The sequence below is a fragment of the Xenopus tropicalis genome, chromosome 8 (assembly GCF_000004195.4).
Source record: "Xenopus tropicalis strain Nigerian chromosome 8, UCB_Xtro_10.0, whole genome shotgun sequence".
Classification (NCBI taxonomy): domain Eukaryota; kingdom Metazoa; phylum Chordata; class Amphibia; order Anura; family Pipidae; genus Xenopus; species Xenopus tropicalis.
In genome coordinates, this window is record NC_030684.2 from 115,905,256 (window position 1) to 115,927,817 (window position 22,562).

A 22,562-nucleotide genomic window follows, 5' to 3' on the forward strand; every position below is an offset into this window, starting at 1 on the left:
GTTTCCAAGAAAAACATAAGCGTGGCCATCCAGTCCAGTTATATATATTTTAGAAATGGAAGCATCCCATTACATGTATGCGCACAAATATATCTGATATCTATAAAAAAAGATATTGCAGGAAAGCCTAATTAATGTGGGAAAAGTAAGACAATAAGATCAAACTTTCCACTCAGAAGCAATAGTTCTCATGCAGCCTACCAATAAGCATTTAGCACTAAAAACCCAAGCTGTATACTCAAGATATATACCACATACTTAAATAGTATATAACATATATACTATACTAAGATAAGTTCTGCAGCAGTTTCCATTCAAGATATACAATGACACAAAAGCAGTTTCCAAGCTATAGCCAATGCAAGGTGTCCCAAACCTTTTATCCATGTGAGCTACATTCAAATGGATAAAGTGTTGGGGAGCAACACAAGCATGAAAAAAAGTTCCCTGGGTACCAAATTATAGCTATTCCATAACCCCTATATGGACTGGCAGCCTACAGAAGGCTCTGTTTGGCATTACACTGGGTTTTATGCGACCAAAACTTGCCTCCAAAACAGGAATTCAAAAATAAGCACCAGCTTTGTGGACGATGGGAGCAACATCCAAGAGTTTGGGGCGCAACATATTGCTCACTAGCCTCTGGTTGGGGATCACTGGCCTACGCAATCCCTAGTGGTCTATAAGGAAGCTAAATGGGATTGGTGGAGAAGAAAATCTAGGAAAACTAATAATCCAGTGGAATTTCATTGGGAGAACTATTGCCTATGGATGAAGGAATCTTGACTCAATTTGGTTGAAATGACCAAATGGCCCAACCATACATCTTGGTTTGACAGTTATGGAAGCCAAGGATATGTGTGATGGAACATGAGGCTGCAAATCAATGATCAATGTAGAAGCCCCATGTTGTACAAGTAATTTATTACTTTGCCAAATTAGCCATATCAAGGCGGACAATATATGGCAGTCCAAAAACAAAACTAATTTAATTAACATTTTCCAGTCTGGTTGCAATTCCTGAAAAAAAGTGTTTCCTAATTGAAATGACATCAGCCCAATAAGATACAATTCACAGTCCTCAACAACTTAATTTCTCAGTGTTTTACTCTACATTGTGTTTAATTCTGTTGAAAGAGATCTAATTCTCTTTTCTCTGGGAAGTCTACATTTTTGCAATCCCCACTAGAGCGACCAGTAAGGTTAAACAGGATAATGAGCTCATCTCTAGCCATGACCACCATGTTGTTTTCCTTAAGTTTGGGACCTTGTGAAGCCTCGGAAGGCAGTCATGGGTGCTTTTCAGCTGGCTAAAATAAGACAGAAGATTAGCTGTGAACCACTAGTCATAAGCCTCACTACAGGGGGTTCTTGGATGTAAAAAGTTAAATCCTTTACTAACTGCAAAACCAGGCAAAGAAGTCTGCAATGCAGTGTACAATAAATGCTATGACAACCCTTTGCAGTGGCAGATTTAATAGATAAATAAATGGAATAAAGTCTACAGCCCCACCCCCACGATTTGTTTATTATGCAGAGTAGACTAAAACAACACAAGGGTCTGTCATGAAGAAATAAACTAGGCTATAATTGCTCAGTCAAGTACAAGAGTGAAACATGTTTAAAATAGTATTTGCCACAAAGGGTATGTACAATCCAATATGTGCTGATAGGTTAACATGGGGATAACCTCTATATGATTAGCATGTGTTAAAACCAAAACACAGATGCTTATTTCTATGTAACTAAAAGTGTGTGACTAAATACTGCAGCTTTCTGAGAAAAATCTACTCGTACTTTTAATTTGCAGACTGTTATATACATATAACACACATGTATACACATAATTATTCACACGTCAGAATCTAACCATACATCCACTGAATCAATCCATGTAGAGACCAATACTTTAGGAAAGCAATATGGAGAGAATGAGGGGATGGTAGAGAGCTAATATAAAAAAGGTCCATCAAATTCAACCCCTTTAAATGTCCCTTTGCAAACACATTTTCTCAAAAGAAAACAACCTTATCCTTAACAGTCTTTCCTCCTATTTTAATTATTTCATTACTTTTACCAGTTTAGTTGAATACTGTCAATGTGTTTTTCAAAAGATATTAGTTAATAGAGCTTCTCCAGCAGAATACTGCATTTAAATCTTTTTTTTTTTATCAAAAATGCAAACAGATTTTTTTTTTATTTAATTTTGAAATGTGACACATGTGACCTGTGCTCTGATAAACTTCAGTCACACTTTACTACTGAGCTGCAAGATGGAGTATTATCACCCCCCTGACCCAAAACTGCACTGCATACTCAATGTGAGGCCTTACCAGAGACCTATAAAAAGGCAAAATTATGTTTTCATCCCTTGAGTTGATGCCCTTTTTATGAAAGACAGAACTTTATTTGATTTAGTAGCACTGCCTAGAGTTACACAGATTGTTTTCCACAAGGATCCCATAATCCTTCTCAATTAAGGATGCCTTCAGCACACTGCCATTTAGTGTATAACTCTCAGTCGTGCTACACTTTCGCCCTGCAAAGTGCATGAAAATGATTGTTTTGCACAATTAAGTATCATCACCAAAAAACAGAGATGGTTTTAAAATGCCCACCTCCAGGTCATTAACAATTTAAAAAGCAAAGCACCAAGGACAGACCCCTGTACACTCCACTATTAACACTGGTCCAATAATAAAATACTCCATTTCCCACCACTCTTGGTAATCTATCCAGACAGTTCTTTGTCCAAGTACAAATATGTTACGGACCAATATTCCTTAATCAGTATCCTTTTTTGTGGTACTAGATCAAATGCTTTGCCAAAGTCTAAATATATCACATTCACTGCCATCCCAGAGTTTAGTTTTCTGCTCTCCTCCTTATAAAAGGAAAGAATTAAGTTGCATAAAATCATGCTGGACCAAACTCATAGTATTGTGATTTTTTTAAAGTACTGAAGTATCATCCATTATTGCCCCCTCCAAAAGCTGTCCTACCTATGTCGTCAAACTAACACAGACCTATTGTTTGGCAATCACAGAGCTAAGCTCCTTTAGTACCCCTACATGTTCAGTCCCTTTTGAATTTCCTTCACCAATCTATTAACAGTTATATTATTAGAACTGCCTTCATTAGCTGGTTCCTCAGTTTTGTAGACTGATAAAAACATAACTGTTCAGAAACTCTGCTACCTCCCTGCACACTTCATTTTTTACTATTTACATATTAAAAAAATAACTTTGGATTTATTTTACTCCTCACAGCAATGCGTGTTTATTTTTTGTCTGACAGCAAATTCTGCTTGCTTTATTGGCCTCTTTCCTTATAGTTGTCTTTGCAACATAATCTCAAAGGAGACCATGTTAAGATCACTATTCCCTAAATGCTCACCCACAAAAATGCTAGAGATGAACTCGGTATTATTAGTCATTTCCAGATCTAAAAGAAAGTATTTTCTAGTAGGTCTCTGACCTTCCCTGGATAACTGATGTCACCCATAATAACTTGACCTAGTTGTGAATCCTCTTCCCTTTGCAAAAGTAACTGGGTTTCATTCTCATTAATATTGGGTGGTCTCTAGTATACACCGAGAATATTTTCTTTGTAGCCTTTAACCCATCTGATATCTTTACCCATAAGGCTTCCATACCCCCCTCCACAAAGGAAGGAGAAGTGTGTGTGTGGAGGGGGCAGTAGAAGGCCTGTGGGCTGAGGCGTAGTTAAAGTGTAATGGAATATTAACAAGATGGTGCAAATAGACAGAATGGAGGGACAGCTAGGCTGGATACAAGCAAATATGTGGGATGGAAAAGCCATTGTTAATAAATAATAAGTGTGGTGAGTAAGCTAAAGGTGTGGTGAGTAAGCTAAAGGTGTAATGAGTAAGCTAAAGGTGTGGTAAGCTGAAGGACAGGAAAAGTGCACTGGCGCAGACTGACCAAGGAAAGGAGAGGTTGGGTGAATAGAAAGAGGAGGTGAAAACCAGTGGAAATGATGCAAGGAATAAGAGGTGTAGTGGATAGACTAGGGGCAAATGATGTGGGTTAATATTCAGTGGAAAGGAGAGATGGTCTTATAGACAGAGGGGAAGGAAAGTTTAAGGGATAAGCCTATGACTCATATGACTCAATTAGACAGAAGCACAGAATGCAACTCAGTAGGATGTAATTCAATTTTAAAAAAACAAACAAATATAATGGAATGAAGGTATTTTAAAAATTACAGCAACTAATCGCCCCTTCTTTCTTTGCCTTTAAAAGAGAAGGAAAGTCATTTTGGCATTTTACTGCCAATAGATTTGCCACATTAATGCCACCTATAACACTATATTTATTCTGCACAAACCATTACCATACCCGAGTAAACAGCTTTAGAAGCTTTCTGTTTGCTTAAGATAGCAGCTGCCATTTTAACTAGCTTCCTGCCTGCAGTCTAGCCATTATAGCTCAGACTAAACATTCCTTAGGAAGGGGGGAGCGAGTTCTTAGCATTCTTGTGGGAGGGGCAGCAGGAGAGGGGCGAGAGAAGAGAACTGCGCAGACTCTGGCCACATGAATTAAGGATATTTCTGAGAGAGGAAGTCACACACTGAAACATCATGTTTACAAAAAGAGAGACAAAAAAAATCTTGTGTTTCTTTTGATAGAGGACTCTTACAGCATTACTCTAAGTGCTTATGGCTGTATTTACATAGACCTTCTGATAAAGCATACTTAGTTTTTACCTTTCCTTCTCCTTTAAGCATTCTAAAGAATAAATACAGCAACCTAGCTTGCACTATTGTGGCTAATCTATTGGCAATGAAATGTCTCAGTAGCTTTAAAGAACACATATTACTATGAAGTCAATGACAGTATAAGTCAGCCGTACTCATCTAGGTTGATGGTTGTACCAAGATACCATTTATGTGTGGTGTCCGGCTGTTCATGTCTGTATCTGCAATAAGCAGAACATTTTCCTTTCTCTGCTATGAAAAGTGATGTCAGGCAATTTTGGATGTTTTGATTGTGTCTGTTCTTTGCTAGTGCACTGTCATGGTCCAAAGGACCCACATGCCACAAGCCTTGAAATGTGTTAATTACTCTACAACGGAAGTAAAATAGCTGAATAAAGTGCCATCCTGGGTTCTGATAGCTTATGTAAGGACATGGCCAATGCTGCACACTCACGTCCCTGAATGCCATTGGAATGAATTATTAGATAGACTCAATGTGCTTTGCCAGAAAAATATGGCAGCTGTAAAGGTTCCTGAATCATGATCATTCCTCTGCATGAACACAGTTTTATCCCAACACTCTGATGGAAATTAATACTGAGTTTTAGGTCAACATTCTCCTTAAAGCTAGCCAGCTTACGTTCATGTTGATGATATAACAGTTCTATTAGGTATTTAATGTTTAATGTGTTGGTGCTCAAAGCTATAAAAACATTCCTTATCCAAAGAACCTCAATTCCCAAGCAATGTGTATAATATGTTGCATATCTGTAATGACTTTTGTTAATGTGGCCAAATCTACACTGATTTCTGACTATGCTTGTCAGGATCCTTGATGGCTTCCAGTATGAGATTATAAAATCAGAAATTCATAACCTATGGTTTGGGAGCCAGTATCAGGTGCTCATTATGTTATATATATATATATATATATATATAATTATATATATAATTTCTTTCTACTGGTCTAAATCAAGGAAGGAACCAGATTGATAAAAAATGGGAGTTTAGCAAAGGCTGGAACTGCAAATTAGCAATCTTCATAGAAACTATGAAAAACTAAGAATGATGAAAGAATCTCCTTTTGACAAAAACAAAAAATGTAATTTTTTTTAATTCTATATAAGAATAAATGCCATTAAAGGTGACAGACACTTTGTAAGCCTTTTGCAACTGTCCATTATTTTCACCATGCAACTTATGATTCAGAGACTCTCTAGCTGCAAAAAAGCAGCTAGAGGGGACAAGCCCTAAAATGGAATGCTTCTACATAAAAAAAAAAAAATACAAAACCAATTTCACCAATGGCAGAACTATAGCAAGTGACCCTAGCGGGACACTTGTCTCTGGATTCTAATAATAAAAAGAGGAGGTGCATTGAGAGGTACTTACCAAAATACGTTCCTAGCAAGAGTTGCAAGAAGGGAGAGAAACACATTTAAACAAATAAGTGTTTATTACAGTTCCCCTCATTTAGTAATGAGTAACCTGGTAGTTAAAAATGATCAGGTGCCAAACACAAACATGCTAAGAGATTGTCTTTGGGCTGCACCCAACCCACTGGTCAGCGACGTGGAACAAAATCAACTCAACCTTCTATTACAGATTCAATGTTTATGATCTTAAAAACTTATTTTAAGCGTCTCCTATGACAATTATAAAATATAATATAATATATATAAGTAAGAAAATGTTCACAAATGGCAATGAGAATTATGGTACAGATGATTATCCCACAGGTATCCCAGATAGTTATCTCTAAAACTATTTGCTAAACTGCATTCTTAGGATTAAAGAGGGACTCTGGCCTCCGTACCAAATTTTGTTAAAAAGTCCCACACAACACAGAAACCAAACCGAGTTGCTTGAAGTTATGTTTACTTTTCAAAAACCTCAAGTTGCATTTGGGAGGAGTGAGGGGGTTCAAGAGCCTCTCTAATTCATCTTCTTGTCTGTTATTTAAACTACTGCCTGGTTGTAATGGCACAAAACTGCTGACCAGTCGGAAATTGTCTTAGTATCAGTTTCAATTAATACCCTCTAAATTCAGAAATATGGTTCTGTAGGCCAGTATTGTTAACACCTTCATAGGTATCTTTGGAATTTTGGGCCAAGACTTTCAACACTCTTATATGCATCCTTGTCTTTTGGGAGAGGATTTTAGGTAAATGCTCAGCAATATAATTTGGCTTCACTTTTGGAGATCAAGAATCCCCAAAGATTTGATTACACTCTTCCTAAGACCCCAAATAAAGTTTTCAGGGGCCACACAGGGTCTACAGAGATGCAGCCTCTTGGAGATGCAACCCAGGGCATTCCAGATAGAAGATGCAACATTGGAATAGTCTTGTTTGAGGTTGACAGAAAACCTGATAAGATAGAAGGAAATGTATCTCGTTAGCAAATCTGGCATGTGGAGAATTTAGAGGTTTAAAGACTATGTGGTTTTAAAGATTTAAAAATTGATTTGGGAGCATGGGGATAGTAAGCCAGAGAAGGAAACTGGGCAAACAAGGATGGCACATTACAGTACAGCGTTGCAAACTGGCAATATGCAAATATTGAGAAACCAGGCTTCAAGATACCAGTAACTGGCATACCCCCCTGTGCCCTAAAACAGTGCTGTCCAACTTCTGTTGTACCGAGGGCCAGAATTTTTCTGACCTACGTGGTGGAGGGCCAATAATGGAAGGCAGTTTTGACCACTCCCCTTTTTGAAACCACACCCACTTGAAACCACACCCATGTTATCACATGACCATACCCATATTAATGGTTGCAGTACAGCAAAAACCTGCCATACTCTGCCTTCCCTACCCTGCCTGTGTGTGCCATACTCTGCCTTCCCTACCCTGCCTGTGTGTGCCATACTCTGCCTTCCCTACCCTGCCTGTGTGTGCCATACTCTGCCTTCCCTACCCTGCCTGTGTGTGCCATACTCTGCCTTCCCTACCCTGCCTGTGTGTGCCATACTTTCACTGTGTGTGCCATTCTTGGCTGGTTTGTGCCATACTTGACCTGTGTGTGCCATACTCTGCCTTCCCTACCCTGCCTGTGTGTGCCATACTCTGCCTGTGTGTGCCATACTCTGCCTGTGTGTGCCATACTCTGCCTGTGTGTGCCATACTCTGCCTGTGTGTGCCATACTCTGCCTTCCCTACCCTGCCTGTGTGTGCCATACTCTGCTTACCCTATGATGCCTGTGTGTATGGAACACACAGGCAGCATACAGTGACACTGGCACTGCTCCTACAGTCTGCACAATAACTATATATTAAAAAACTTTTTAATTGCACTACCACCTCAGTATATGTTCTTTTTGTAGTGTGCAGGGATTATTTGTGGGTTTCTACTGCTCCTGAGGTGTGAACAGGGGAACAATATGGGTGATTACAGCCTGAGCCTGAGGTGTGAACACTGCAGGGGGTGAACAATGCAGAGATTAAAAGGTGTGAACAACACAGGGAATTACATATTTAAACAATACAGCCTGAATCTGAGGTGAGAACCATGCAGGGGGGGCAGTTAATCACAGTACTGATACCATTTAAAGCTTACACAAGAGTAAGCCATCAAAGCAGCCAGACAGGTGGGGGGCCACACAGAGGGGGGTCGAGGGCCCCATGCGGCCCGCGGGCCGCCAGTTGGACAGCACTGCCCTAGAAGAACGAGGCCAAACACAATGCTCCTTTATGCCACCCCCTTACCGTAAGGTAAATTTGCTTTATATTATCGCTATTTAGCCAGTTAATTCTGACACAAATTGTAACACCAGCTGCTATACCCTATAATGCCAGCTTTGGCCTCTAATTCAAGAAGGTGGTATAGAGGGAGCACTGTATGCTTTGCAAGAAAAGGCAGACAGGAAAGCTGAATATGTATTTAAGGAAATCTTACAGCTAGATAGCTAAGGTCTGTCGTAAAGGACAGAGAGAAATGACGTTACTGGGGGTGGGGGTAGGTGTTGCAAATTTGTTAGGCGCTCGCGCACACGCGCACACACACACACACACACAAAAAGCTATTCTACTGCTCTTTTATAACAGTACTCCGGCCTGGGGTACTTGGCTCGGAAGCACCATGGCACAATATCTATTTCTCAGCTATTCCTTGCGCGGGCTTGGCACAAACACAGTATATAGCATGTATAGAGTGAACCCTAATGTAGTGCCCAGGCACCCACTCAATACCATGAAAAGAAGAGCTGGTAAATGAAGAAAGATGGTGGCACAGTGCCCCACTGGCAGTACCCCAAGCCTGTGAGTTTTTCCCAGAAGAGGCACATTGGTGGGGCAAAAGGCTTGCATTTTTGATCACTGGGAGGCACCAAGCAAATTGCCATAGCCAGTAACCATTCATTGTCCTTTAAGGAGCTTATTAGTACTACATATAGCTGATGGAAAAGTTTAGTAAAGTTTGGGGAATTGAGAGCCTAAAGTGGCTAATTAAAAACTAATTTCTAAAGCTGTATTTGTATCTGGCTATTGGGAAACAAATTAGGCGAGTTATCTACAGCACTGACCCGGATTGCTAGGTCATGCCCCTCTGAAAGTGGGAGAGTTAAATGAACAGTAACACCAAAAAATAAAAGTGTTTTAAAGGAGAAGGAAACGTAAATACTAAGTAAGCTTTATCCGGTCTATGGAAATAGAGCCATAAGCACTCACAGAGTCCTCTTTCAAAAGAAACACAGGATTTCTTGTTTCCTTTTTTGTAAACATGTTCTTAGGGTATCTGACTTCCTTTCTCAGAAAAATCCTACATTCCTGGAGCCAGAATCTACCCAGTTCTCGCTTCTCTTCTGCTCCCCCCTCCCATAAGAATATATAAAACTCCCTCCCCCCACCCAAAGGAATGTGTAATTGGACCTATAAGGGCTATAGCTGCAAACTGGAAGCTATGAACACTAAAATGGCAGCTGCAATCAGAGCAAGCTTCTAGGGCTCTTTACGCAGGTATGATAAGTTTTCTGCAGAATAAATATAGTGTTCTAGGTGGCACTAATGTGGCAAATCTATTGGCAATAAAATGCTTAAATGACTTCTCCTTTAAATTAAAATATAATGTACTGTTGCCCTGCACTGGTAAAAGTTGTGTGTTTGCCACAGAAGCACTATAGTTTATATAAGTAAGCTGCTGTGCAGCTATGGGGGCAGCCATTTAAGCTGGAATTAGGCACAGGTTCCATAGCAGATAAGCTCTGTAGAATACAATGGCATTTCATCTGTTAGCTGCTATGGAACCTGTGCCTTTTCTCCTTGGAACGACTGCCCCCATGGCTACTCAACAGCTTTGTTTATATTAACTATAATAGTCTTTCTGAGGTAAACACACCAGTTGTACCAGTGCAGGGCAGCACTACATTATTTTAATTAATTTTATACACCTTAATTTTCAAGTATTACTGTTCCTTTAAACAGTTAGTTAGTTGACAGCCCAGGTAGATTCCACTTTAATACAACAGACTTGTACACTCAAATACAAACAAAGTGGTAATTACAAAATAGAACTTTCCCAAGAAGCTACCCTACACACAACTACACTTGCAGGCAATTGTCATACAGCCAAATAGTGAAGTGTACTACCGTTAATATTATATACGTCTTGCATTGGCCATGGGGGCTCCAGTATATGTGGAAACCCAACTGCAAGCTGAGAAATAATAGCATATATCCTTAATATGGAAAACACTTAGAGGCCTATTTACAAAATGTTGTAGTCTAGAAAAAAACCAAAACAAAACCCTGTGATCGCACAGATCACAAACAGTCACGTTTTTTTTCCCTTAGTAAAAATGCAAACAAGCAAACATCACATTGTTCCAATTATGTTCAAGTTGGCTGAAAATCTTAAAACGTTTTATTAAACAGGGAAATAAATTAATGTCGTTTGAGACAATACCCACTGATTTCTATAGAAACTTGCCATCTTTTATTTTTCTGTTGAGATTTAGTATTTTTTTTCTTTAATAAATCCCAACAATTTAGGTTAAAGAAAAAAAAAATATATACATACATATAGGTAGAGCACCCTGCATCCTGTTTAGTCAAATTACCCATCTCCCTCGTTATGTCCATCCTAAAGACATACTGACACCAGAAATGAACCCTTTTTTTTTTTTTTTTTTACATCTTTTATAACATTGTCTTTGCTTTTAATTTATATATTTACCATATATGTACTAGCCTGATGCTTTTACATCACCTATCTGATCCCCCATGTTACTCTATGAGGGGGCTGCCATATTTGTGCAGCAGGAGGCCGTTAGCATTAGAAGCTATAACTGACAGGCTGAGAACAGACAGTCAGGCTGGCAAAACAGTCAGGTTTAGAAACTTCAAGTAACAATTACTTACAAAACCAAACCTGTCGGAGTAAAACCGTCAACACGACTTATAGGGAACTTTTTTATGTATATTCATATTTGGAATAGTAGTTTTTTTAGTGTCAGTATCACTAAGATTTTAATTAAAAGACATATGAGCGGCCTGTGATGTAATATGCTTCAGCAGAAAGGACACTCCACATAGCAGGCCTGGACTGAGATTTCAAATAGGCCCTGGCATTTCAAGTACACAGAGGCCCAAACAGCCCCCATCCTACAGATTGCCAGTCCGGGTCTACCCAAAACGAAATAATTAGCCTTAAATACACACTTAACCTACATTTTATTTTAGTAGTCTATCATGAATGTATGATGCTGGTTTGCCTTTGCCCCTAGCTTCTATATATCTAGTGTTACAGATTCTCCTTGCAGTTTCGCACTTGCCTATGTTGTCAGATTGGCTACCCTCAAACTTCCATAGCACCTCTTTTGTCATAAACCAATACAAACAATATTGATTTCAGTGGTCAGTCCAAAGAAGCAATATCCATGCATGCATAATGGCTTCCGTGACTGGAGTATATACGCCGCCCCAGTTTCAAACCTGGTGAGGCAGCAGCACAGTATATGAAATCAAGGGAAAAGAGGAATAGCTCAATGAATGAAGGGAAGATTAAGAATTAGTGGTTCAGCTACGGATAGAAAGCTAAAGGCAGAGGGCAAGAAAAAGGAAGTTGGACCCCTTATCCAGAATCAAACAATTAAGATTTTTAAAAATGGTTTCCCTCTTCTCTATAATAATAAAACAGTACCTTGTACTTGATTCCAACTAAGATAAAATTACCCCTTATTGGGGGCAGAACAGCCCTATTGGGTTTATTTCATGGTTAAATGATTCCCTTTTCTCTGTAATAATAAAACAGTACCTGTACTTGATCCCAACTAAGATATAATTACCCCTTATTGGGGGCAGAACAGCCCTATTGGGTTTATTTAATGGTTAAATGATTCCCTTTTCTCTGTAATAATAAAACAGTACCTGTACTTGATCCCAACTAAGATATAATTACCCCTTATTGGGGCAGAACAGCCCTATTGGGTTTATTTAATGGTTAAATGATTCCCTTTTCTCTGTAATAATAAAACAGTACCTGTACTTGATCCCAACTAAGATATAATTACCCCTTATTGGGGGCAGAACAGCCCTATTGGGTTTATTTAATGGTTAAATGATTCCCTTTTCTCTGTAATAATAAAACAGTACCTGTACTTGATCCCAACTAAGATATAATTACCCCTTATTGGGGGCAGAACAGCCCTATTGGGTTTATTTCATGGTTAAATGATTCCCTTTTCTCTGTAATAATAAAACAGTACCTTGTACTTGATCCCAACTAAGGTATAATTAATCCTTATTGGAGTAAAAAAAAAATACTATTAGATTTAATTACAGTTTAAATAATTTTTTTAGTAGGCTTAAGGTAGGAGATCCAAATTACGGAAAGATCCGTAAAGCCCCAGGTCCTGAGCATTCTGGATAATGGGTCCCATACCTGTACTTGGGAGAGAGATGAAGACAGAAGGTAATAATGGTGAGTTTTGAATTTGATGGAAAATTTGTGAGGGAATCAAAAATCAGATTGTAGGTGGGTTGCTACCTTGTACATTTAAAAAAAAAAAAAAAAATATCCCCCCTACCTAACTTCTCCATTACAGTTTTAAAGAATTCAGTAGCAACATGCTTTTTTTTTTTTTTTTTTTTAAATTCCAAATTCTAAAGTGCACAGACAGTGGAGGTTCCTGATACTCTGACCCTTCAAAGAGAGCGATTGAGCTGAAGCCTGCCTATCAGTATATAAAAAATTCTAAAACTGCCAATATCTTAGACGCCATTTAAAATATAAATTGCAAACAAGTTTAGACCCCTTTAAACCTTTCTGAACCCAAAGCATTGGATGGCTTTATTGATGTTACTTCCCTTTAATTATAAGTCTCCTCTTAAGTTGACTTCCCTTGAACTAAAGCACGCTATTCCTGAACATATTGTTCTGTTCAACACCCAATAACAGATTCTAGATTAACAGGTTCTAGCTCTCAGAACAATCTAGGAGTACTAGTGTATTAACTCTTCCAGGTTCAGCGGCCAAGATTCAGATTCCCAATATGTACAACATGCTCACTGACATAGTATGGTCTTTATATACTGTGAAACTCATCACCTCAAACCTGTATAGCATGTGTTAAGAAGTAAAAGGATTTGCACCACCAGCTACTTGAACAGAAATATATCTGCATTCAGTTATTAGGATGATGCCTGCTTTGTTCACCAGACTATTTCAACACGTGGGAAAGAACCCTTTACTGTCCCTGTCGACTCCCACCCCTTTCTGGCACATTTCAGTCCAAAGATTATCGGGGTGGAATATGAAGAGCACAAAGATATCTTCCAAAAACTGTACTGCACATACGGTAGTCTGCTTACGGTGCACAGTGGGGCTCATATAAAAACACTGGTCAAGTTTACAACAGGCTGGTAACTTACAGAAACGAATAGAAAATATAAATTTATGATAACAAATATCACAAGAAAAAAATTATCTGGTGCAAAAACAGCCCAAAAAGATCACCCACATAAAGGGTAACAAAGTCAATACATTTTGTGCATAAATGGGCTTGCACACAAAAATGAAAAGCACAGTGGTAGTATTAAAATTTGTTATCCATTATATAACTTTTTCAAAAAACTACATTTATCAGTTTTAATCAGTACGAATTACGCTTGATCATAAAAATACATTACATACCACAAAGTTGTGCACAATGAAGAAAAGAAGATACACAGGGTAGCGGATACAGTAAACAAATCAGCAAATTCCTTTCAAATGTTTTATGGTCATCATTATTCTACCTGTGATAGTCTGATAAAAGCCACCAGGCTCTTATTCCAATACAGCAAATCTGACCAGTGTTTGGTAAATGAAGCCCCTGTTAAACTAAGGGTAATTAGAAACTGTAGTTTTTATGCGCATATGGGGAGCAATGCAGTATGTGGCACTTCCTTACATTATAGCAGCAGTCTCACATCATCAATGTAAAATACTGGCAACACACACCCAAAGTGTCCAGAAATCTAAATGCAGAAAGAATAAGGAAAACTAATGTGGCCTGCATATGGATATACAGCTGGATCTGGATAAGATCACCAAAGTCCAATAGAAGAACCAAGCATTACAGATGGCAAACCATTAGGATTTAAACTTGTCATATACAAATAGATGGATGCTTTTTTTTTTTTTTTTCTTTCAACCAAGAAAAATGTTAGTTGCCTAAGGCAGGACAGACAACTGAAAAAAAATTTGTAGGACATACTCCTTTTTAATATAATGCAGTACATAAATATACAGAGAATAAATGGCCAGTTACATGGAAATGACTAAACAGAACTGTTCAGATAAGTTAACTGCATTCTTGCAGGATCTTTTAACCTGTCCAATCACAGAGACGACCAATATCCGCAGCCTTTATCGGTGTGTGTATGACCGCCTTTACTCTATGGAACATTGGAGTAGATAGGTAGTATGTAACTGTAAAAGCAGGGAGTTGGAATTTGGCCTATTAAACTAAAAGCCTCCTATGCTTTGGTAAAAAGTGATATTATTGGCCATGCCTACATGAAAGAATTGTTTCAAAGGACACCTAATTCCCGGAAAGAAGATGCCCTAAAAGCACTTTCATATGCATAATATTTAGTCTGTGTTTTTTGGAAGGGCTTTTCTGTTACGACATTTTGGTGCAGTTCATATATATGTAAGTTCATATGTATCCAAGGCTTAACTAAACACAACAGAAAAGGTACAGCTTAAGAAAAGATGAAGAACTAAGCCTGATCTTCTTTTCTACCGTGTGACATTAAACCTACCTCAGTTGTACATAGGAGAATAAAGCTTGCTATAATAAATGCAGACTTAACGTGGGTGATATGGGGCTAATTTGATTATTTGGCCCCGCAACGACGGTATAGGAAAATCAAACCTGCCTGGACACCCTACCAGTTTTTATCGATTGGGGAGGCCCCATACATGGGCAGGTAAGCTGCTGAATCAGTCTAAAGTAGTTGAATTGGCATATTAAATCTACACGTGTATGGCCACCTGAAGTTACTGAATTTAGACAGAGACACGGGCTAAAACCCATATCTGACTACTAATTTATGGGACAGCTATGAGCAATTGAACAATGACTAATGTGAGGCAAATTCTTTTGTGAGAAGCAAGAACTCTTTACAATAAGACTTTCAGGCTGTGATGACACACAACATTCAGTATAACTATACAACAGAGCAGGTAGCACATATAAAGCAGCAAGCACAGACATGCACAAATATACCAAAGCCACTGGGCACAGAAACTGCTTAAGCATATTTATATGGACAATAATTTTCTTGTTTCATGTAAATAGACCTTGTTTTTGCACATGTTCTGTCTGACAGCAGAAAATGAGATTGGAGTAAAATAATTTTTAGCAACTTTGTATTTTTTGACTGTCAGATTTATTTTGTTTAAATTGTGTGGCTGATAATGAGTTGGATCTCTGCTTTCCGGTGTAACCTGAGATATGTGTGCTCCAACACAGCACAATTTCAGAAGCCTTCATGAGATTAGACACACCCAAAAGAAATGAGGGCTAATTCCCTTGCTGACTTCACAGCTTGGAGTCCAATGCACCACAGCACTGACATTATCTTCTTACATCTAGCCAGGTTAACAAGCTGTGTCACAGCCTACAGCCCTATTATACTCACTGATGTGCTTACTCCAAGGAGCAATATACTAATCTTGAGTAATGCACCTAGGCCATTAATAGCCACACTGAATGACCTTAGCTGATCAAAAAATAAACCTGCTAGATTAAGTTAACATGTATAAAACTTTGGTCCCGACGATATTAAAACAAATGTATTTGGAGCTAAATTGATTTTGCAAAGTGTACAATTTAAGATTCAAAGTAGATTTCAAACATGGTTGGTAAATAAATTGTTATAGTGTTGGTAAATAAATTAAGTTTTATATCAGGGCGCAGACTATATTCCGACTTCTAAATATTTCCTATTAATGTTACGGCGAATGCACAGTGATAGCTTCCAGTGTGTAAGGCTAATGTCAGATGAGGCGTCTGGCATATATTTTCGGCAAGCTGAAAATCCCTTGCCAAAAATAGCGCCATACACCTCCTACCTGTGCCTGCACCCGAATGAATGAAATACGCTTGGGTGCAGGCACATGTAGCCGATATCCACCAAAACATTCAATTCTTCGGCATGCAAGTTCGTTTGCAGCACGTCTAGACCTTGAGTTTATTTGCTTGACTACTTGGTGGCTGACTTCTCTTCTCTTTCTACAAGCATTTCCCCGAACACAATAGCTCTGTTGCCAAGTGATGCTTTAGAAGCAGACTTCAATTGGATAAAGAAATTCAAAGGACAGGGTATAACTCAGCGGTATCCAAACTGTTGAAGGGATCCCCCCCCCCCCACCCACAAGGGGGCCTGGGGCAGCAGCCAGGGGTCCAGGCTTGATGGACATTTAACATAAATTGCAGAGAGAATGCTTACTTGCTCTTCTAAATACTCCTACAGGAGCAGCTTGAAGATCTACTTGGGGAATCTTTAAATATCACCTGTCCTGGATACCTTTGTAAATATAGCTACATGGATAATAAAGCAAGAGTGTTGTTATATAATGGTAACATTATTAGGAGCTAAATTTGTGTCCTGACCAAATTGTGTACCTCAAAACTTGAGGAAGAATGAAAAGTAATGTTCTAACTCATCACACTGAAACCACTGTAAATTAGCTACACAGGTTACAGATTATGACTATATTGTTGCTGCAACTTTTCTTGGTAGAAGCCACTGTGATCAAAAAACACTTAAAAAGTACCTTAAGCAAGAACTGCACTGTAGAGGAACACACATCTTAGGGAGCAAGTGTGAGTGCTAAGCAGTGTGGGAAGGCAGCAAGGTTTAATTAAGCAGAGCAGGGGATAATTCATTCTCACATGGCATCTGTATTTTTGGAATGTATGGGCAGAAAGATATTGTCCATATAAGCAAAATAACACAAACACACAGCACTATAAGCCAGACAGCACAAACACATTGCCTACAGTAGCAACATTGAGACACGGGCACATTCTCCTAGCAGATGCTGGCGTCAGCTTACAAGCCTTACCCCTGCTAGGCATCAACAGGCGTTTCTTCACGTTGCCTGTCCAAGCACAAATAAATAGAGAAAGAAAAAAAAAATACCACATCAACAATCCAAATGGTAACTTTCATGTTAAGTTTAATTAAACAAAAAACAAATACACACAAAAGTGACATTTAAAAAAAAAAAAAAAAAAAAAAAAAAAAAAAAAATTGGCATTTTGAATATTTAAAACACAAGGAAAAAAAAATACACTTCTATTTACACCAGAAATACTGTGCTCTGTAAAGCTAGAGGAAAACAGAACAGAAGGTTTTGTTATGAAGATCACTGATACTTCCCGTGCCGCCAACATGCCAGTTAAAGGGTAAAAAAACAAACTAACATGTATCATGTTTAATGGCAGACCCCAAAAGTCATGGAACAGAATTTTTAGGCTCCATATTCTGAACATTTCAAACCTAATAAATGTCTGATTGAAGTATTTCTATTGGACCCTTGTAGCTTGTAAACATAATATTTGCAATATGTAAAGCACTTCATGCATGTTGCATACGACTCCAATTAAGAAGCTGCAAAACAGAATCAAAACAAAAGCGAATGTAATACCAGTGTTGTCTCAATTCACAGTGTTGTAGCGGAATCCCTTTTAATTTGTTGGTGAAGCAGGGAGTGTAAGCATCTCTGCCATCTTGGCAGTAAAATGTTGTCGTTACCAAGTCCTGCTGGTTAAGGCAAAAAGAGTGGAATAAGGAGCGCTATGAACAGAAGTATGCTGCTGTACATGATGGGGGGGTATGTGCAAATTAAACATGATCAGTGCAAAGGAACCTTTCAAACAAAGTGTGTTTCATAGCAAGGCACTACACTCCTTTTGCAAAAAAAAAAAAAAAAAAAAAAGTCTTCATAGAAGCAACTTTCAAGAATTTTGTTCCCAGGCATGGGCAAAGGAGGTATAGGACATTTATTCTGTATAGCAGCAAAACCAGGACGATGAGACATCACATGGGAGCTGCAAGCATGACACTTTTGAGGTTTTGTAAGGTTATTACACTATCAGTGGATCCACACTGAGTCCGGGAAAACAGGAGCTGAGAAGGGGAGAGAAAAGATAACACCGGTCCAAAGAGTTATTGTGCTAGGACAGTTCGAAATGTTCGACCTTGCTTAGAAGGTGCTCCATTTTCTCTCCCCGTCCTGTTTTATCTGCTTCATTAGGTTCTCCCTTCTACATGCAAGGTAAGGCGAGGTTCTGTTTTCATCCAGCGTGCTACGTCGAACGTCCCGGTTTGCTGATCTGTCCCTATAATAGTCTGCAATACAGGTTGATGTTACAAACCCAAACACATGCATGTAAATCTTCCTACTTATAAACAAGGATTTACCCTAAAGTTAAGTAAACATGTGGCCACAGGGCCTTTCTACTCTGACAGTTATATTTTAGATACTGAAACAAATAAATATGGCTCTAACATTAAAGTATATGCTACTAAAATTACAAAATGACAAAGGTGCAAAGGGTGGTGGGGAGCAGAAAACAATCAATAAACCCAGGTCTGTTTGCCAAGCTCTTTTTTGTACTGCAAGAATTATTACAGGCAAGTTTCCAGTAATCTAACCAGTTATAATGTGGTCAGTCTAGGTATCACTATGCTATACACCTCAGCACACAGGTTCCCCCTTAACTTACTTTAACAGGGGGTGTGATCCAAATGACCTGTGTTCCTTATGAAGCATGAAAAAAGTAAAAATATAAAGGGAAACATCAAGCTGAGCTAATAAAAAAAAAAAAAAAAAAAGAAAAAGCTGTTTAACCCTATATAGCATTTGCCTTCCTATTTTTCCATTGCAAAACCCATTAGTTAAAACATAGCAGGAGCTATGAAAGACAGAGAGACTTAATTGCTATGTAGCACTTATCCCTCGATACAGAGTATTTTTTGGTAACATTGTGTGTAAAGGGGCAGACCCCAATGATATTAAGGCAGGGTGCCATCTTTCTTACAGAACAAAAATACCCATCAAACATCTATAAAAGCACACCGATTAGCTATCACCCCCTTACATACCTCAGAGGTAGCACAGGTCATTCAGGCACACACAGCAAGCCATGAGGATGGCCTACTACTATCAAAAGGGGCCAATAGTGAGTTCCATATTAGTCATGCTACATACTAAACAGCAGGACTGTACCCCTGTACTGTGTATTTAACAAGAAAAAAAAAATACTTCCTAATTTATCATATTAAAAGTAAAATGGATATTTCCTTCTTTGCCTCTATAAATCTCATACAAAACACAATGGTCAACATAATTAGCTTTAAAAAGGCAAAATTGCTTTCTTCCTAGCTCAGGTGGGTGTTTTCTTTAAAAATACAAACAAAAAAAAACCCCCAAACACACAGTGGCTGAGGTACTTGCCAGCAGAGATCCATTCCCCCCTCAGGTATCCCCTGTGCCAGCAGTAGAGCAGCACCAGCCTGGGTAGAATGATTTTAAATTTTGAATTTCCCTCTCATTTGGAACACCTTGAGACCACAGTGACCGTAGGCTGGTGTACCATGGCATGCATAGACAGAAGATTTGAGGCCAGGCAACTGGCAGCACCCAATAAAGCCCATAAAATCCTGAATTTGGTTATCATTGCTTGCTGCACCTAGGACATCCAGTGTCATTACTATAGGTCTGAACTGCTCAGAGTATTTATAAATCCTTTACAACAAATGGTCCTCAGATTCTTAGCTTATTTTCTGCATTTATATGTCCTAAGGGCAACTTCGCTGTTAATCTATTTCCTGACGTTAGCAGTCAAGTCATGTTAGGCTAAAGTCACAAAGGGCAATTAAAAGGCAGAGAGAAATCGGCTTATGGAGGATTATTGCTTCCAAAGCAACAGGGTGGATGATGGTCAGCCACAACCTTGGCAAAGGCCACTGACAAGATAATGATAAACAGTCCAGCAGTTTTTTTTTGCTTACATTTATGAGAAAAACAGTGGTACACGCCAAGTCTTTCAACTTTAAATAAGATTTGAAAAATTCTGTTGTGAAGAAAAAGGGCTCTAAAGTGTCTAAACTACAGCCAAGTGATCCTATTCTTAGAATACATGAGAGCAACAGTGGGTTAAATCTTGTAATCATTTAGCTTATAAAGACATAGGAAACCATGCTGAAGGGGGTGCCCTCCCTGACAGACTTTGCATTCCAGATTAATGCAGTTTAAAGGACAAGGAAAGGCAAAGTCACTTGGGGGTGCCAAAATGTTAGGCACCCCCAAGTGACTTTAATCGCTTACCTTGTACCCTGGGCTGGTGCCCCTGTTAGGAGAAAACAGCACCAGCCCAGGGTACCTGTAGCGGAGCGCTTCCTCCTTCTGGCTTCATTTTGGAAGGACTAAACGACAGGCGCATGCGCAGTAGAGTGAAAAGCAGGCTTCTCTGTTCTTCCGTCTTCACCCTACTGCGCATGCGCGCGAGCGAAGACGGAAGGAGGAAGCGCTACAGGTACCCTGGGCTGGTGCTGTTCTCTCCTTACAGGGGGCACCAGCCCGGGGTACAAGGTAGGCGATTTAAGTCCCTGGGGGGTGCCTAACATTTTGGCACCCCCAACTGACTTTGCCTTTCCTTCTCCTTTAAAGGGCTAGTAAAACCATGGGGGGAAAAAAGTGCCCAACAAGAGTTTTAGTTCTCTAGAAAGCAGAGGGACTCACATAGTGTGTGTGTTAAGGGGATGTTAAATGACCCAGCTAGCCCATACTGCATGTATATAGGAGCAACCATACTGCTTGCCTTAACTGCTGCAGTTCTGATAAAAAAGTTTAATTAAAACCTTGGATCACAAATGGTATTAAGCCTTTCTAAAAAGATCTCTGGTTCTTATTAACTTCAGTTTTAATATACAAAGAAGGAATGACCTTTGCACAGAAAAGTCCTCCCTTTTAGAGGGCTCTTTATAATGTGCAGCACCACTTAGCAAAAAGTACATCCCTTATAGAAGACTATTTGACACAAAGAGACATAAAAATAATGCCAGAGAAGGGATACTTACCATCCATACCATTATGCTGCTCATAGCTGCGTTTTCCCAGGATGGTTGGTGATCCATTGTTAATAACAGGAGAGGATTTGGTAGGGGTCAAGCTGTTGTTGATACTTGTAGAAATGTTTTTGATTAGGTCTTGTTTAGGAGGGCAGGGGTGTGCCTCTGAGAAATAAAAAAAAAAAAAACACAGGTTTCATATTTTTAACCCCCTTGTAAACTTACATAAGTACATCAAAACCGATTATCAACAGTATTTCTACCTATATATCGCATCACTTCTTCTAAGGGTTTTCGGACAACCTGTTTTAATATAAGCGGGGTCTTCGATGCTTCGGGAAGCCTTGTTGTGCCTGTGAAAAAGCCAGTATGTCAGTAAGCAAGCTGCTATAAAAAGATAGTGGTAAGTATTCTAAAGAATAATTCATTGTACAGATACCTACATTCTGCTTTGATGGCAGCGCTGTTAATAGGCATATATGGGTGTCTTGCTGCATATCTTGGCCGAAAGATGTCTCGACACAGCCGCCTTGCTATCTTGGTCAGCTTTGTAGTGTGCAGGTAAAATGCTTGCCGTGTCTTCATTGCAAATTTCGGGCTTCCACTATTTCTCATTGGAAGACCATGTGGGCTCTGTGATACAGGGATATAGAGAAACATTACCAATCAAGCAGCTATTTCATTTCAGAAAACTGGAGAGGAGCACACAAAAAAACAAAAAAGGGGTATAATGCTTTGCCTGTCCAGATATACACACACCATGTTATTACGGTTTGGCCCCGGCCTCTCCCCATCCAGTCGTGTTGGCATCTTTAAACCACCATACTTCTTCCAGTATGCCCAACATGATGCACAAAGGCGGCACTGCATGTTTGGAGGTCCCCAGGAATACCACTGGTACGACTGCGTGGCTGATGGAAAGAGGGCAGAGAACATTAAAATCCGAGTAAAATTTCATGGCAGGGACTTTTCTTAAATATACCCGACTTCAATCTTTCTACTTGTCCAGCTCCTTTCTCTAGGTCTTATTTAAAAACTACTTAAATTTTTACTCTTGTACGCAAACACTTGCTTTTTGACTTTTGTCTACATGACAATTAACCAGTCTTTCTGAACACTTTTGTTTTAGCTTTTTATTCAAATTACAAAACAGTCCTCTTGCCACTGGGAGATACTTGTGCAGGGAAGCGCACAAATCAGAATGCAGAGCGTATACTCAGAGGGAAAGTAAATGCCAAATAGACTGAGCCAAAGGGATGTGTTCATATCGTTAA

At 39.1% G+C, this 22,562-nt stretch overlaps 1 protein-coding gene across 7 annotated transcripts in view; it reads right to left on the bottom strand.

The window, feature by feature from the left end:
* mta1 (metastasis associated 1) overlaps positions 1-22,562 on the bottom strand; it is a 75,008-nt gene that overhangs the window by 16,366 nt on the left and 36,080 nt on the right. For 2 of the 7 annotated variants that reach the window (XM_031890399.1, XM_018096236.2), the window contains exons 13-18: positions 22,048-22,199; positions 21,732-21,921; positions 21,552-21,641; positions 21,298-21,453; positions 17,276-17,311; positions 6,113-6,124 (exon numbers count right to left, since the gene is read on the bottom strand). In XM_031890399.1, coding sequence (XP_031746259.1) covers positions 6,113-6,124; positions 17,276-17,311; positions 21,298-21,453; positions 21,552-21,641; positions 21,732-21,921; positions 22,048-22,199 — 636 coding nt within the window. 7 annotated transcript variants of the gene reach the window in all.